Raw genomic sequence first — 18,614 nt, 5'->3', positions numbered from 1 at the left:
TGTTTCTCTAGTCAGCGAAAGATGGCTAGACACTTCTTCCTTTCCTTTCCCCACTGAGAATGGAAACTCTCTCTCCTTGTACTTGACGTGTAGAATGTTGTATGCCATTCTGCTGCTTCGAAGGCTGGTTTGGAAGAAGCCCTCGTGAATATCTTCCTGAGACTTGAGGCAGTCACTCTTGGACATAGCAAGACACCCAAGTCACATAAAGATGCTACTGTGAATGATCCTGTTGACGGCCTTAGAGCAGCACCTGGGAAAAGTCAACTGCTAGCTGTGTCAGACCACCGTCTTGGGTACCTGGGCAGGGGGCACCTTCATGTGACGTCAGCCCTTGCTCCTGCGCATTTGATTGCAGTCCCATGAGAGTCCCCAAGCAAGAGCTGCTAGTGGGGCCCAGGAAACCCACAGAACAAGGGACAGCAAGGCAAATGGATTTTAAGTCATTCAGTTTCTGAGTGATGGTTTTTGGGTACCGTGGGTGACCTCATCAGATCAAGTCAAGGGTGATGTCATTGTCACTTGAGAGCTCTGATGCCAGCCCAGGGATTGGTAAGGAACAACTCTCATCCAGTATTTCTTGTGGGAACAAATAAAACCCATCAAAACTCACTGTTCACCCTGAGATAGAATAGATTTATTAGCAAGAGGTAATCAGGAAACATATATTTTTACAAAAATGGAAAAATTTTTTTCCAAACAAGCTGTGAGTGGAAATATTTTAGGGCTTGAAATAGAATCCTCATACCGCTAGGTATTGCTTACAGCAAAAGTTGTCTATCTGCTGTAGTGGAGCATGCCTGCCACTTCTGAGTGTTCTTTCTACTGTACAATGTAAAAAAAATCATGGTAATATTCACAGAATAAGCACTACCTCACTATATTCCTGCTAGAAGGCATTTAGACAGGACTACAGTATATGCAATAAAAACACTCGGTTATTGATTTCCTAATTCTACATCATGGGACTAATTACCACAAAGTATACAGACTCAGGGCATCTCAACATAAGCTTGTAGTGACTGTCAGGCAGCTGAAAGAGGAGAAGTGATGTTTTTTTGTGTTCCTGACTTCCAGTGGAGGCTGGGCAGAGGTCGGCCTGAGTCACCACGACTTGGTGTAGTGATTCCATTTTCCTAGAGAAGTTCCAGGGCCCTGTCCACTTCTACTGAGCCTGCTTTTCATGCTATCTGGTGTTAATCCTAGAGCAGAGGGCAGCACGGTGCCGGAAGTGGTGGCGTTTGGTGCAGGGGCATGGTTCTTAGCTGAGAGGACTCCCTTCCAGCCAAATTTACTGGGATTTGACAAATGGGGACAGGTGAGACCTGCGGTATTGGCTGAAGAAGCTGCTTTGGAAATTGGCATCAACATCAGCAGGAAGAGGTGTCAAGGATTGGACTTGCAGGTGTGACTTCCCCCTCCCTCCTCCCCCTCCCCCCACCCAGTTATAACAACTACATGGAACATGCTGGGGAGGATGCCTGAGTGGCCTGAGCTAACCCAGGGGCCTGGGCTGGGAGGGATGAAGCAGGATTGGAGTTTGAAACTTGTGTCACGTGGGCTCTGTCTCCCCTTCTGATTGGAGTGAGGGCCTGGGAGAGCTGACAGGGAGTACAGATGTTTGAAGGAACAGGCTCTGCAGGGGGTGGGGCAGAGTCTGAGACAGTGCAGAAATTCATATTCCGGTTCTACAGGAATCTAAGAACAAGAACAGATTTGTATTCTTGGAGAAGCACATACTGAAGAAGAAATCCAGAGGAACCAAACGATTATGTACAATATCATATAGCGGGTGTCCACGGGAGCGGCTGGGGCAGGGTGGGTGCAGCTTCAGGTGGGGAGTTTCGGTTCTATTCGGAGAGAAGACTCGTAGAGACTTTCTTCATCCATTACAAAAGATCGATCCAGTAAGTACTGAGTTACCTGAAATGAGAGAAAGGAGCAATAGAATTATGGGGCATCCCAGGCTGTGGACACTGGGTGTCTTGCAAAAATTTTCCCTTTGTCTTGGTTGTTTGAGATAGGGTCTTACTCTACAACCCAAGGCTGGGCTGGAACTCACTATGTAGCCCAGTTTAGTCTTGAACTTGAGACCATCCTTCTGTTTTAAGTCTGAAAAATGTGGGGATTACAGATGTACAGCACCATGCCTGGTAGAACCAAACACTTTTGTAGGTTCAGGACACACATGTATGAGACAGAGTGTCTTGGCCACCTCTGCCACCCCAAGGGACTTGCTATGTGACAATGCTAACTCTAGCCTCAAACTCAGGATCCCTTGCCTCAGCTTCCCAAGTGCTAGCACCATTATATTTGGCTGTGTTTGTCTTAATATAACTTTTCTATTTAAGTTATGTTTTAAGATTTAGTGTGTGTGTGTGTGTGTGTGTGTGTGTGTGTGTGTGTGTGTTGCTGGAGTTAGAACTACTAAGCTATATCCACAGTTCCTATATTCTCTTAATAAACCACACATGGTAAACATTACTCTTGACTGCTTTTCCCTTCCTTCCTTCCTTCCTTCCTTCCTTCCTTCCTTCCTTCCTTCCTTCCTTCCTTCCTTCCTTTCTTCCTTCCTTCCTTCCTTTCTCCCTCCCTCCCTCCCTCCCTCTCTCTCTTTCTTTCCTTCTTTTATTTTTAGTTGGTCTCTTAAGGAAATGTTTTGGACTTAAACAAAATAAACAAGACCCTGAAAAGGCCAATTGTGTAATCTAAGTGGCAGGTGGGTGTTCCCAGTTTCTGCAATGTTTCAGTGTGAATAGTTCTCCAGCAATGTCACGTGTATATGTTTACACACAGCAGTGCTGTCTGGGGGAAGGGCCGGTGTTGGTTTCCCATGGCAGAGTCTGATGCAAAATGTTAGTATGAAGAATTGAAAATGGTCACCCTGGGAAATTTAGTTGTATTTCCTCCTGACTGTCCACTCTACTCTTGATTCTAAGTCTTTTTCTGAGTTCCTGCACATTCAACGAGAGATCGGAGCTCTGACCTTACAAGCATCCCCTGGATCCAAGGTTCACGAATTTGTCAATTTGGAACTAAGCATGCCTTTCTCCCTCCACAGAAACCAAGAAAAAAAAAAAAAAAAAAAGGAAATGAAACGACACCCATATTCTGTGCTTGAAAGTCTAGTGATAGCTGCTTATTGGAGACCAAGACTGTTGCTTTTGTCTTAGGGAACTGACTCTGTCACCATGAAGGTCAGAAGCAGCTGGATGCTGATTGACAGTAACAGATGAAATTATTGCTATGTCTGATTGACAGCTCACACCCTGTATCTCTAGGAAGAAGACTTCAGATGTCAGCGTCTGGCTTCACCCAGTCCTGCAGGAAAGACAGGGTGACCTATGACCATATGAAATGAACTAGACTTTTAGCCCTAGCCTGTAGCTCCATGGAAAGGGTTCTTTCTAGACTATATAAATGCACTCAGCCACCAAAGCAGATTGACCAATCCTTTCCATGTGAGCCCAAAGTTCAGTTTCCCTGTATTCCTTGAGCTGGAGACTGGTGACAAATCCATCCCTGCTGAGACACTCAGGAAATTTGAGGAGCAGTGGTATTTCTTTTCTTTTCTTTCTTTTTTTCTATTTCTTTTGGTGGGGGGGGACTGAGGATCAAACCCAGGACCTTGTGCTTACTAGGCAAGTGCTCTACCACTGAACTAAATCCCCAACTCGAGCAGTGGTATTTCTATGTACTGGACATCAGAGCTTGAGAGAAGGTTAAAGTAGCTGAAGACAGAAAAGAGTCCTCAGAATTTGTTGGTGACTTCTGGGACTTTCTAGGGTGCCATGTTACCACCACAGTGCTTTCTAGATACAGTGTGTGATGTACTAACAAAGCTCCTCCAGATGCTGCTAAATTTAAATGGATAGCTTATGCCTTAATATTTCTCTCTCTCTTTCTCTGAAGGGTTGTTCGATCTCCCCAAAGGGGTCATGACCTACAGGTTGAGAACCACTGCACTAGGCTATCTCCTCAGCCCTTAATATTATTTCTTATTAAGGTAGGTAGTGGTGGCCCACTCCTTTAATCCCAGCACTTGGGAGGCAGAGGCGGGTGGATCTCTGTAAGTTCGAGGCCAGCCTGGTCTACAGAGTGAGTTCCAGGACAGCCAGGACTGTAACACAGAGAAACCCTGTCTCCAAAAAAAAATATTATTTTTTTATTATAGGCTAAATGATGTATGACTAGGGATATAACACAGTTGGTAGAGTGCTTGCCTAGCATGTACAAAGGTAATCCTAGCCCTCATGAGGTACTTTTTAAAAAAAGTGTTAGATATGGTGGGAGTTGGAGGCAGGCCAGTGTCTGTGAGTTCAAGGCGAGGCTGGTCTAGTACTTTTATATTATTATTATGTGTGTATATGTGTTTTGCGTGTGTGTGTATGGGGGGGGCGGGCCTTCATGTGCCATGGTGTGCATGTGGAAATCAGAGGACAGCTTTGGGGACTTAGTTCTCTCTTTGTGGGTTCTGGGGATCAAACTGGGTTGTTAGGCTTGCCTAGCCACTTTGTCAGCCCTCACGGTATTTATAAACCCGGGGTCTGAATCAACATTCACACACTAAGTTTATATGCCACGTATTTTAATCTCTGCTTTAATCTAGAGTGGTAATTATACTAAGCAAGCACTTTACCACTGATGCTACTGTCATACTGTGGTTTTACTTCTCTGTCTGTTTCCCTCCAGAGTGCAAGCTCACGAGGACCGAGTGCTTATCTATTTGGTATACTGTGCCTTGTGGCCCGAGATAGTGCTGGGGGCACAGTACTCACTCAATAAACATGTGTCTATTGGATGAACATAGAGCAACATACAAGTGACCCAGTTAGTTATCCACAGATCTTCTCTACATCGCAGAGCAGAATGTGGCACAGAATTAACTTTTGTTGTTTTTGAGATGGGGAGGTCTCTCTTTTATGTAGCTCTGGCTGTCCTGGAACTCACTATATAGACCAGGTTGGCCTTGAACTCACAGAGATCCACCTGCCTCTGCATCCTGAGTGCTGGGATTAAAGGTGTGCGCCACCATATGCAGCAACATTTTTTTTTTTTTTTTTTTTTTTTTTTTGCAACAAGGTTTCAGATCGTCCAGACTGGCCTCAAATTTGCTATGTAGCCAAGAATGCAATGACCTGGAACTTCTGATACTTCTGCTTTCACCTCTCCAGGGCCGGGGTTACAGGCCTGGGCCATCATGCCTGGTTTTATGCTGGGGATCAAACCCAGGGCATCATGCATCCTAGGCAAGTATGCTACCAACTGACTCACATCCCCAACTCCAACGAATTATTTCTTTGGGCTTGGTTTGTAGCAGAGAAAGACTAAAATGAGCTAGATGTCCATCACATAAAGGATTAGTGAGAGGAAAGGATTTCTCTACAACTTTAAGTAAGAAAAAGATCACTTTGTCTCAGGAAGGAGTGACTCCAGACACATAAGGAAAACAGGATAATGCTGAGCAATGGATATCGGGTGACATTATAGTAGAAGAAGAATGTGCTGTGTTTATGAACTGGCCCAGATATAGACTTGAGAAGGATACTCTGGTCTTTGGGAGGAAAACCTGTGACTTCTGTGTCTTTGCAGCATAGTGCTTTTCAAAAAAAAAAAATAGACGTGTTTGGGGGATGGGGATACAGCTTTGATCTTCAGCACCACAGAAAAGGAGCATGATGGTGCACACCTGTATTCCTAGCCCTTGGGAAATGGAGGCTGGAAGATGCTAAGTTTAAGTTCATCTTTGGCTACATATTGAGTCCGGAGCCAGCATGGGCTACATGAGGCTTTGAAAAAAACAAAACCAAACCAAACACCAATCAAGGGCCAGCAAGATGGCAAGCACTCGCTGCCAAGCCTGGGGATCTAAATTCAATCCCTGAAATTTACATGGTGGAAGGAGAAAACTGATTTCTATAAGTTGTCCTCTTATTTCCTCCGGCTATGTGGTACATGTGTATGTGAACACACACACACACACACACACACACACACACGCACGCACGCACGCACGCACGCACGCACCCTATAAAACCAAAAACCAAGCAAAAACACCACTAATCAACTAAGCCAAGGGGATGTCTGGAGCCGCCTCTCTAGCCCTGTGGGAGAGCAGACATTGTTTTAAGCCACCCGTGGGATGTCAAATCAGGCAAGAATCACTCGTAAGGAGCAGCCAGGGAACAGTAATAGGGGAGGTTTCCTTCAGGACATGGCATTTTACGCTGGACCATGAGGATCCTGGAAGGGGTGCAGAAAAGATGCTTCAGGACAGGGCAGAAGCCTGGGCAGACAGCAGCACTGTGAAGGAGAGAGGCCCCAAGTGTTGTCCTCTTACCTTGGCTTGGTGTTCGATTTTGTAGGCAGTCTGTTGAAACTGGCGAATCTCTCGGATTATGTGGGAGATCTGCGGGAAGGCAGAGGAGTTTTAGAACGGTCTGCTCTCTCATGCTGCCTAGTGGATGAAAAGGGTCATCAGCAGCTATGCCTGAAGTCACACTGCCTCCTGTAAAACTCCACTGGCTTTCTTTACACCAGCCACCGGATTCCAAAGTGAAACCTGTCCGCTGAGATAACTGTGCTAATGTGTGTGTGTGTGTGTGTGTGTGTGTGTGTGTGTGTGTGTGTGTGTGTGTGTTGTGTGACTGAGGAAACTCTCTCAGTCAGGGCCACAGACTTCCCAACACCACTACCACCAAAACCCAGCTGCCAGTCAAAGTGAAAGGCTTGTGGGTGTCTAATGGGTGCGTGCCAGGACGGGAAGCATAAGGGCTTCCCTCTGTCACCAAGATGGAGCTTCTCATTTATGTTTAAGGGCATGCTTTTTATTAACGTGTAAGGCCATTTTGCAAAATGGGTGCAAATGGAGGCTCTCTGTTTGGGATGAGTGAGAGACGTGGATGTCCAGAAGTCCTGTGCCTACTCAGAGGGGTCTTCTTGGGTCCTCTCAAGCTCATGTTCTGGATCTTGTGGAGCAGATTTGAAACTTTCTTTCTTAGGTGGTGGTGGTGCAGAATGATTTTTCCTTAGTTATACCAAACCAGCATTTCTGTGGACCTTAAAGGGTGGCATGTGAGGAAAGGTGTGGGCTTTGGGGTCAGACCCAGCATTCAGAAACGGCTCTTCTTTTCACTGTATGAGGGCCTTGATCTGGTCTCTTGACCTTTCCCATCCTTCCCTGTGCAGAGCTAATGTGGGGAAAGGCAGGGAACACAGGGCTAATGTCATTAGTGTCACACACAGTTTTTACTGGTGGCCTTCCGCTGGATGAACTTGGGACAGGGGCAGGCAGAACAGGCTGTGCTGGGGCAGTGTCCGGGTGGCTCAGTCTGGAGTTGTGCCCCCATCTACCCAGGGAAACATACCATCCTCATCTTGGAGAAGTTGACCAGGCCGTCCTCTGTGTAATTGGGTGTCCCCTCCTCGATGAAGGCCAAGTCAGTGAGGTACATCCCCAGGTAAGGGACACAGGGTGGGTCACAACTTGGAAACAAATGGCATCCACAAAAGTTTTTCACTTAAGGAAAGGAACTTCTGCTAAGAACAGAATACCCTGCATGCAGACTCTGCCTGGCTAGAGGCAAAGGGATTTCTAGTTACGAAGACTCGTGGGGCACATTCAAGCTTGCCTAGACTGCAAGCCAGGCGGGAGGGTGGGAGAGTATGGAACAGCCTGGACCCTCACGTCCAGGCTGTGGGGAAGGGGGTCTTACTTGTATCTCCTCCCTCTGTGACCCAAAATGCCTTTCTTTACTTCTCTGGTGTCTGCCCAGTGGAGCTCACCAGCTCTTCCCAGCCTCCTCCCAGTTCAGTTTTCTCCATTGTTACTCTATGTTCGGTCACCTCTAGGAAGGCTGGGCCACCCACACCCAAGTTCCGGCAGTCACTCAGTGTAGCATCCTCAAGACCTTTCCTCTTGCCACCTAGGTTTAGGGGCCAAAGCAGGAAACCCTGGCTGGTCCTCTGATCTCCTCCCTGGAAGTGTCTTCTGGGAAGGGTGGGTGATTCCCAGGGTCTATGGTTACAAGAGATGAGATCCTGGTGTGAAGGACCAGGCCGCTGATGTGTGGCTCTGAGCAGGGACTCCTTGCCTGTACCTTGGCAGCTTTTCTGGTACCTTGGGAGGGTGCAGGGGAAGGATTGAAGGGGTTGGTAATGGAGTGAGCAGCCATTATCCTCCCTCCTCCCTTCAGCAGTTTCAGCGGACTCCTGAGACAGTGCTCTACAACTTCCTCTCAGCTCAGTGCAGGGATGCCAGAGGAACTGTTCCTCAGGCCATCTGACACTCATGCCGTGCTGGAGGAACGTGAGGTATAGACCTTGAACTAATAATCCTCCTGTCTCCATTTCCCCTGTGCTGGGATTAAAGGTGTATACTGTCACATCTGATTTTTGTTGTTGTTTTTGCTTTTTGAGGACTGGGTCTCTCTACATAGCCTTGGCTGTCCTGACCATCACACCTGATTTTATGTGGTGCTGGGGATCGAACTCAGTGCCTCTTGAAGGCCAAAGTGAGCACTCTACCAACTGAGCTACATTCCCAGCTCAAGGAATGACATTCTAAACTGCCTAAGTGGTCACCAATAGATAAGCATCTAGGAAGATTGCTCTCGAACAAAGATAACTGCATTGTCCCATTCTTAAGACTTAACCCAAATGGGCCTGTTAGTCACTTGGCCAGGAAAACGCTTTTCAGGAAGCTGCTCCAGAGATCTTTACAAAGGGTGTGAAGCCCACCTAACCGTGTAGGTTACCACACTGGTCCCTTTGGCCACTGTTTGCTCTCATCCTCTGAGCACGTGTCTTTTATAACGAACTCCATATATCTTCTACCCTGCACTGTGTATCCTACGTGAGTTCTTTTGATGGAGAGCTCTAGGACCAGGAAGCTGAGGAGAGTCCAGAGTAAGAGCCCAGCGACCACAGGCTGAAAAAGATTCCAGCGACAACAGGCTGAAAAAGATTCCAGGGCCGATTGAATGGGGCTGAGGACCCACACAGGAGAGCTGCTGCAGGACTCTTTGGGTGGGTCATTATTTCTGTCTGAAGACTGTTGTCTATCATCTTCTGCTTTCTGGCCCTTTTCTGTTGAAACAGAATCACTCCCCAGCATCACTGGACATGGTATGTTCTCCAGCTCCCGAGGGCAGATCTGCCTTACAGAAAGATCTTGGTTCCCAGAAGCCCCGTAAGCCCTCTGCCCTGTGTCCCGGGCAGCGGAGGGGTCTAGGGGAGGCACTTACACAGATAACCTGAAAGGGAAGACAGTCAGGAGAGGGACTCAGACAGAATGGGAGCCACGGAGACAGTTAGGTAGCAGTAGTGGCTGCAGTGGATGAGGAAGCCGTGTGAAGGAGGCAGATGGAGCAACGCCCAGAGGCAGACGGACAGTTGGTGAATGCACAGTGGGGCAGCTCCGCACAAGCACAGTCCACAGGGGCTCCTGGGAGCCCAGGCGGAGGAGAGACGGCCGGACAGCACAGATGGGTTCAACATCTGTCTGAGGACATAAACAAAGTGGAGATGGTCAAGGCGATGGCACACTGAGCTAGTGAAGGATGGACAAGAAGTAGGGCAGGAAGGAAACATGAAGAGGCAGCAGGAGAGGCTGGCTGGTAAGAGGGGTTGAGCAGGGCATTCCAGCCAATGTCAAGGGCTGAGGGTGTTGGCTGTCCCATGGCCATGTGCAGTGGCCTCCACTGGGGCTCTTATTGGCTGAGGTCAAGAGATCCTTTATGGAAGGGAGGAGAGTATTCCTGGAAGCTAGAGGGACCCAGCATCTCTGAGGTCTATTGAGGAGCCAGCCAGCCAGCCAGCCAGCAGCGAGACAGGGACAAATGGGGTAGGGCCTAGTATGGAAGCCTGAAGAAAGCATCTCTGGGGAGCAATAAAAGCAGAACTTTGTCTTTTCAGAGCCCACATCTCATGAATGTGCAGCCGAAGTGAGCTGAGTCATGGCTTCCTTGTCAGAGGTACCCAAACCTCATGAGAGAGTGCCCAAGGCAGGCTGTAAAGCACTGGTCTTGGAGGCCAGCTCAGGCCAAATCCAGGTTCTAATGCCATGTTCACATGACTTTGGCATAGCTACTAGGTCCCCATCTTTTGTCTAGAAAGACAGGATGGAAAGAGCTGCCTTAGGGTGGGGGTTCACAATGTCTGGAAATGTTTCTGGCAGTCTTAAGAGGAGAGATGTCATTAGCATCCCACGGGGTAAGGCCAGGGTGCATCTAGAAATCTCACAATGCATAGGCAATTGTGGGATTGAACACAGAACTATCCTAGACCATCTGACAACAGTGCTGGGGTTGAGAAACCCACTTCCCAGGTAGTATCAATGGGGTTCAGTGGCAATGGTCAGGGAGGTACCCTGCAAACTGTAAGGTGATGTGATCAACTAGCAGTAAATGTATTTCTTTGATTCTAAGACGCAGCTGCTAGTAATGTACTCACTCATTTTTTTTTTTTTTTTTTTTTTTTGAGACAGGGTCTCTGTGTAGTTTTGGTGCCTGTCCTGGATCTCACTCTGTAGACCAGACTGGCATCTAATTCACAGAGATCCACCTGCCTCTGCCTCCCAAGTGCTGGGATTACAGGTGTGCGCCACCACCACCCAGCGTACTCACTCATCTTGGTGACTGTCTCTCATGAACAAGAAACACAACCACACTAAATAAACTGACTTGACATGCCAGTTATTGGAGTTATTAAAGTGGAAAATTGCATTTAAGAATCAAGAAATCTGGCACCAACTCTGTGATTGATGACAGCCAAGCTGCTCTGGAATTTCTCTGGTAAATAACGGAGGGCAAAGCTGACCCACTGCTGGGATCTGGAGAGCCTATGGGTCTTGGTGGCGGGGAGAGGAACAGGCAGACCTCCTGCGCGGACCAGGCGAGAAGAGGCCCGTGTGAAGCTGTCTACAATTTTAAACACAACAATGAGGATGCATCACTTACTTTTTCAGAGCTTCTCTGAGGTTCTTAAATCGGCCCTCTGACGACACAAGCTTTTGGAGCTTGTCAATCAAAGCTTTCGTCTAGAAGGAAGCAGAAGCATTTCCTAAGATTCAACACACATCCAGGCCCCAAGTCCCAGGCTCCGGCCCATGATCCAGCATGCTGACCTGAGGGCTCCAGGCCACATTTGGATTTGGGGACTTTCTGTGCCTGGCGACCTCACCCATGATCTCCTTAGGGCTCAGGCTTGATCCCTGTCATATGTTCCTCTCTTTATATACATCCCCTAGAACACCAAAGTGAGTAATGACCCTGGAAACTGGTAAGCTCCTGAGAACTGATGATTTAGAAGGACTTGGTGGGTGACTTGAGGGGGCCTGCATTTAGAGCAGGAAAGAACTAAGAGTTTTCATGGTCATGATTGTTTCTTTCAGTGCTGGGGACTGAATCTGGGGATGCTGACATATGAAGCAAGTGCCCTGCCACTGAGCTGTATGCCAGCCCTTATGACCTTTCCATGAGTTAGACTGAATGGTTCTGACCTTTTTTTTCCCCACACCTTCACTTTGGTGGGCCAAAAATGATGTCCGAGGTCGAGAATTGGGGAAAAGGATGGCAGAGGAGCTTGATCATCCAAGAAAGGCCTGGGTGGAAAGGATGAAATCCTTGGCAAAGGATATGTGAAATGATCAGCCAGGCCTGGGCTACATGAGAGCGGGGCAGAGTGTGGGCAGCTGGGTTTGTCTGGCAAGAAGAGCTACATCCCCAGGGGAGTGCACTGCCCTGGGTCTCTCTCTGTGTTCCTTTCCCCGTCTGGTCAATGGGGTGTCTCTTTGAGGCCCTCAGTTCCCTCACTTATTATTTTTTATTTCTTAAGATTTGTTTATTCATGTATTTTTATGTAATTTGCATGTAAGCCTGCATGACAGAAGAGGATATCAGAGAGAAGATCCTATTATAGATGGTTGTGAACCACCATGTGGGTGCTGGGAATTTTACTCAGGACCTCTGGAAGAGTAGCCAGTGCTCTGAACCACTGAGCCATCTCTCCAGCCTCCCAGTTCCCTCATTTATGAAAGGATGGGAGGGATTAGTTTTTCCTTTCTAGACATGGCCTTCAAAATCCAGAACGTAGCTGAGAAACTGTGCTGAGGACAGCCATGCATCACATGACTGGGATTAATCATCCCTAGAGGGACACAGTCACAGGCCGTGGTGTGTGCAGTCACAGAACATGACAGTGTGAATTTTCATGCTGATGGATGTTCAATGTGTATCCTTTGAGGGCGAAGAGAAGATAGGGGCATTGATTGTTTGGCTCCTTAGCTAGAAGGAGAGGGAACATTGGTGTTTAGATTGACCCTGCTCAAAGCACAAATGCATTCTGACCTGATCACAGAGCCATGTGACAGAAGGACTGAATCCACACTGAGCTAAGGCATCTGACTCTGCGTTTCCTTTAGAATTGGCTTTCAGCTCTCTGGCAAAGCCCACATTCCCAGGCCAATCTTTTTTTTTTTTCCCTGAGACAGAGTTTCTCTGTGTAGCTTTGGAACCTTTCCTAGAACTCACTCTGTAGCTTAGGCTGGCCTCGAACTCATAAAGTTACACCTGCCTCTACCTCCTGAGTGCTGGGATTAAAGGCATGCACCACCACCGCCTGTCCACCTAGGCCAGTGTTTACCAGGGTCTTGGTGACTACCTGTACCAGCCCTTCTGAGGAGGGTACCCACCTCTTCTCCATATCCACTCATCTGCAGAGGAATGACCCAAGAGGGATTTGGGTCAGATGTGGGGATTTAGCACCAAATCTGGGGCCTCCTCAGCCTCTGTCACCCACACTCAGCATGCACAAAAGCAAATCCCCATTCCTCAGATATTCCCTAAGGGAAACACTAGGTCAGATATGGTAGATTTGGGAAGAGAGAAGCTAGATCACGAGGCTTAGTCAATGTAGTTCTGGCTAAAGAGGTACCCATACTTTGAGGCCATGTACATGTATGCAGACTCTCTCTCTCTCTCTCTCTCTCTCTCTCTCTCTCTCTCTCTCGTGTGTGTGTGTGTGTGTGTGTGTGTGTGTGTGTGTGTGTGTGTGATTTGTAGGTGTATGTAGAGGTCAGAAGACATGCTTCAGGAGTCCTTCTAGCATGGGCTTGGGGGTTGAACTTAGGTCACTAGGCTTAAATTTTACCCATTTTACCATCTCACTGGCCCTATGTAGGCTATTTCTGATGCATGGGGAAAAAACTCTAGCTTTGAGCAGGGCACAGTTTGATTCCTTCCACAGCCTTGTGCCTACTGTATACACGGATCCTCTTTGGCCTGCCACGCTCTATCTAGGATAGAGTTTGGGAGACCATGAAGTTTTCCCATTGTGTTTCACTTTGAAAGCCAGGTCACATGCCTAGGCTGGGCCAGGAGCTCCCATCTTCTAATGCTCCCTGGGGTGCTAGGCCCCTGGACCTTGAGGCTTTCTGGCTGAATGTGGACACTAGCGGGAAGGTAAGGGGGATGCTTTAGATAGTGACTGGAATCAAGGACCAAGCAAAGAGCCTGTGTCAGGAAGAAAGATGCTCCTGTGGCCTCCAAAATACATCCCCTTCCTGCTTATCAAACAGAAAACATCAATTGATGAAGAATGTTTTCTCCTAAAGAGACCGAGACATATTGTGAGCTGAAGGCAGCAGGTTTTTGTCGCTACAGATACAACTTCCCCGGGGTGGGGACAGGCCCATCACTCATAGCTGCTGTCCTGGAGAGCCACATCGGACATTTCCCCAAGGGACAGAGATTGTTTGATAGGCGACAGGTAAGGGAACTGAAATTAGAAAGGAGAAACAAAAAACTTCAAAGTCCATTTGACTCTCCTGTCGGGCCAGAGCAGACTTGATGTCACCCTTTACTGAATTGGGCTGACACACAGAAGAAAGTGATAAAAACACGATTGTGTTGCAGGGTCTTTAGGAAATGTGGCCATCTTGGTGTGTCACAAGAGTCCACAGGCTGCCTGCAGAGAGAGAGATAAGCAACTTGGCTTTTGTTGGCAGGGCCGTGGACATGGCCTTCCAGAAACCGTTGGAGCCAAGCACAATGTCGATGCGTAACTACAGCACAGGCTGGAGAGGTCTGGAAAGGCTGGAGAAGCATCCAGGTCAGTCTACATCTAAAGTTGAGCCCTGCATGTGTTGCTAGATGCATTTTTGACTTTCATTCAACCAGGCCTGCTGGCTCCTGGTTCTGAATGATGTCCTAGAATGCAGGCCCGACCACATACATTGACTGCTCTTGGATGAGAATGGAAGATTTCAGAATGGCCGTGGTGTGTCCCCATATCCCCCAAGTCCATGAGGAGAGTGATGCTGAAGAAATACAGCATGTGCATTCTGGGGAGAGTCTAGTGGGGAAGGAAGTGAAGCCTAGTCTGGAGGATCCCTGGGAAGGGTGCCATCATCCAACAGTAAAGGAGAAAGGAGTAAGATACTAACCTGGAATGGGCTCCCTATAACCCTGTCTGAACCTTGACAAGCCGCAGTGACTCAGGAGACTTCGTGCTTTTGAGGTCCACTCCCGCCCCCCATTTATGACAGTATGTGCCTGTGTGGCCAGTTGTCCCTAAAGCTCCCAGATTCCATTCTTTCCTGGGGTTGCTCCCACAGCCCTAACTCTGGGCACCCAATGGGCACTCAATGCACCAATAAGGATGAGGTCCGGCCTCCCTGAGGTGTAAGGGAATGGTCCTATAGACTCCACAGCTCAGCTGTAAACAGGGGCTGGAGTGTCTGGAAAGCAGGGAAGAACGGGAGAGTGAGCATCCCAACATGTTTCTGGCTTGGCTACTTATCGAAGTAGGAAGACTTATGGAGCTGATGCCTGCTAGTGGGTAAGATCACTACCTGCCACCGGCTCGAGGAAGATAATGAGAAACAGGTAATAAAGAGAAAAAATAGAGGGGTACAGAACTAGAGTGCCGCAGACGGGCCTCTTGGCAACGCTGGGTCCTACAAGGGTCTCTCAGCTGAAAGGCTACAGACACCACTGTCACATTATAGGTGCCTTTAGAGGCTTGCTTATCTCTGATGGGGCTTGTCTATCCTCCTGCAGACATGTAAACCAGGGTTAGGTGACCTACCAAGTTCACCAAGGACGTGCTGAAGTGTCTCAGAGTATGCTCTGCTTATGAGCTGTCCTTCAGGACCCTAGCACAGAGAACTTTATCACCCAAAAAGATTCAGCTTATGCTTATGAAGTTACTACTCTTGTCCCAAACCAAGAAGAAGATTATCACTACCAATAAGCGCTGCCTCCCAGCTTCCACTGTGGAGTCTTAATTCCCCAAGAAGGAACTGACGTTCCACAGGTGGTCCACTGGAAATGTGGACCCTCAGCTCAGTCCTTTGTTGACATCCTTGGATTCCGGTCTCCCTGCACCCACCCCCAACCCAGGCTCATCTGGCAGCAGTGCCAGCTTCCTGCCCTCACCTGCTTAGAAACTTTGAGCCATGTCTTTTTGAGTCGGAAGATCGCACTGCGGTTCATGGAGGAGGTGATCTCAAGCACGGCATTGTAGTTGTGTAGGCAGCGGCATATGTCGGCCACAGCTACCCACTTCTCAATGGCGCTCACCCTTGCGTTGATGTCCTCATTTCGGATAATTTCTGAAGCAATCAAGTTACTGATCTTTAAGCCAATGCAATAAGACAGGGAAAAAGTAAGAGGCATAAGTAGTGTAAAGATAATAAATCACCACTATTTGCAGACACAATTTCTTGTTAAAAGTCCCCAAAACAATAAACTGGAAAACTGTCAGAACAAAGGCTTAATATAAAAAGGAGACATTTTCCTATCAATCAGTGATTATCAATTTAAAAACACAATGAAGCTGAGTATGGTGGCATACACCTGTAATCCCAGCACCTGGGAGGCAGAGGCAGGAGGATCCCCAAGTTTGAGGCCAGCCTGAGTAAAACCTTACCTCAATAAAATGAAATAAAAACAAACAATATTGTAGTGGATAGCCATCCCAGCATTGGCCTGGAAGTTCCAACCCCCAATGAGGCTTCAGTAATGATCACGCCCACAAGGCGGGGCAGAGGAGGGAGCAGAAGACCGAGGATCGAGAGGAGGTCGCGCGCTTGGTTCGGGGACGCTGGACGCAGGAGGTAGACCGAGCAGAGTTCTCCAGAGAACACCGCCGGACTGTGCTATACCTTTGCCAGACCCTGCAACCTACCCCTTCATTTCTAAGTTACCCTACAAAATAAACCTCCCTTTTAACTACGTGGAGTGGCCTTAATAATTTCACCAATACAATATATATAATGTAAATATAATGATGAAGATTTCACCACCCAAATCACAAGAGATCTGTGAATTATCTTGGAATTTAAGTTAATGAAATCCACATAGATTGTTGTAGGAGGGGGGAGGGAAGGTTATCAAAGGATGTAAAAGGCTTAAGTAACAGAGAAAGAGATCATATTGCCAAATGGTAATGTAAGTAGCATGTTTTCATAACTAACCCATGAGTTCAATGTAAACCAATTAAACATCCAGTGGAAACTGCTTTGGAGCTTAACAGAGTGATTCTAAAGTTCATCTGGGAGAATAAACAGTTATGACAAGCCCAGCTGTGAGGGGACTTCTCATTGCATTCTCTTCTGGAATAGGACACACACTTGGTCTCACATATGCAGTAGGCCAGACCTCCTTGGAATGCTGCACCCCGCAACAATCACAATCACACAAACAAATCACACGTGAGTTAGAACTGGTTATCAGCCTTGGCAGCAGGTTCCCACTGATATTTCTTGTTGCCTGGGGTGCTGAACATTAGTATGGACTTACGGAGAACTACTGAAGTTAGGGGGAATAACACATAAGACAGTGTGTGCTCTATACACTAATTAAGTTGAAGTAGTTAAATCTTTCCATATAGAAAACACAGGAACAAAGAAAACCTTTTTAAAAAGAGGAAAAGAAGAACAATGTTGAAAAAAAGAGCAGGCCAGTGAGATTCTCCATGGGATGGAGAAACCAAATGAATACTTGCTAATTTATTCTACAAAAACATCGCCACTGTGCTGTGCACCAGAGATGGGCAACACAAGAAAGAAAAAATCAGACACCCAGCTGTTTACATGCCATGGCTGCCTTGGGTTTGTACTGGAGGCACAGGCTCTTTGAGGACTAGAAAAACTATGTAATTCTCATTTACCATATCAATAGATTAAAGGAGGGAAGAACCACATGACCATCTCAGCAGCTGTAGAACAAACAGTGAATAAAAAGTCAAAGTGTGAGTTAGAGAGATGAGTCAATGCTTAAAAGCATTTGCTACTCTCTCTAAGGGCCTGGATTCAGTTCCCAGCACACATGCCATGTTGCTTGCTCACAACCACCTGTGACTACAATTCTAGGGGATCTGATGCCTGCCCTGGCCTCTGTGGGCACCTTCATCCATGTGGCACACATAACTATACTTGGGTATACACACAAAGACACTAAAAAGAAATAAGAAAAAATTAAAAAGAAAAAAAGTCAATATGTATTCATGGTAAAAATTGTTGGCATTCACACATATACATTAAAATAAATAAGAAAAAATTAAAAAGAACAAGTCAACATTCATGGTAAAAAGTTATTGGCATTCAGGAATAGACAGGAATTTTTCTAACTTCATCTCTCCTTACATAGGGGAAGAGTAAAAGCTTTCCCTGTAAAAGCAAGAACAAGGCCCACTGTCTCCATCTCCATTCCACGTTGTCCTGGAGAGAAACAGGGCAACAGAGGCACCAGGGTACATGTGCAGTGGGCGGGGCGGCTCCTTGGGCGGCATGCCTGTCTCACCCAAGTCTGGTCCTAGTGCCGGACACCCTAGCCAGTGCCAGTCCACAGGACAAAGAACTAGAGGCAAAGGGCTAGATAATCGAAAATTGAGCCATGTCAGAGATTAGGATACCCCTGTTGCAGAGGCACACATTCTGTCTCTGAACAGGGTGATGGATGTGAACAGAGATGTCAAGTGCCAACAGTCACGGGGTAGCCTCCAGAGGGCTGTGTGGTTCAAAGGGGGACTTTTCTGCTGTGTCATATGGGCAGTGCCACTTAATCTTTCAGTTTTGGGTTCTTCTATAGAGTCATTGTCATGGGTTAAATGAGATGGGAAGTCATTCCCACAGTGCCTACTACACAGTATCAATGAACACACATCCTGCTCCTGGCTTGTACTTACTCCATCCTGGGTACTGCAATACTGTGACTTCCTCATTTCTTCCTGGCTGACAAGGGCCCTCCTGGATGATGCTTGTCAGGGGCTCATTTTTCTCCCCCATGGGGTTGAAATGTGATGCTGTTTGTGGCCAGGCAGTGAGGACAAGTGACATCATGTGTTCCCACCTCTGACCATAAAAGGCTCTTTACTTGTGTTGATTGAACTCAGAGAATGAAGATGCTGTGTGTAAATGCTCTCAGGGCTGGCACAAGACTAGAAGACGAGCCCATGGATGTAGAGTCTGGAGCACCATGTGGGGAACTTGCTGGGAGAGATTTTTTTTTTTTTTTTTTTTTTTTTTTTTAGTGCTGGAGACTTAGCTCAGGGCTTTGTATGTGCTAGGTAAGCACCTAAGCAATGAGCTACATTTCCCCCACCCCTTGGCT

At 47.3% G+C, this 18,614-nt stretch overlaps 1 protein-coding gene across 1 annotated transcript in view; it reads right to left on the bottom strand.

Moving 5' to 3' along the window:
• Nucleotides 1–615: 615 nt before the first annotated feature.
• Rasgrf1 (Ras protein specific guanine nucleotide releasing factor 1) overlaps nt 616–18,614 on the bottom strand; it is a 107,308-nt gene continuing 89,309 nt past the window's right edge. The window contains exons 25-29 of the mRNA XM_036192133.1: nt 15,438–15,635; nt 10,959–11,038; nt 7,368–7,485; nt 6,341–6,409; nt 616–1,923 (exon numbers count right to left, since the gene is read on the bottom strand). Coding sequence (XP_036048026.1) covers nt 1,831–1,923; nt 6,341–6,409; nt 7,368–7,485; nt 10,959–11,038; nt 15,438–15,635 — 558 coding nt within the window. The 3' untranslated portion in view covers nt 616–1,830. The remainder of the gene's footprint in view (nt 1,924–6,340; nt 6,410–7,367; nt 7,486–10,958; nt 11,039–15,437; nt 15,636–18,614) is intronic.

The sequence above is a fragment of the Onychomys torridus genome, chromosome 7 (assembly GCF_903995425.1).
Source record: "Onychomys torridus chromosome 7, mOncTor1.1, whole genome shotgun sequence".
Taxonomy (NCBI): Eukaryota; Metazoa; Chordata; class Mammalia; order Rodentia; family Cricetidae; genus Onychomys; species Onychomys torridus.
Note: the sequence above shows the minus strand (reverse complement) of the source record. Positions and strands in the feature narration are given on the sequence as shown.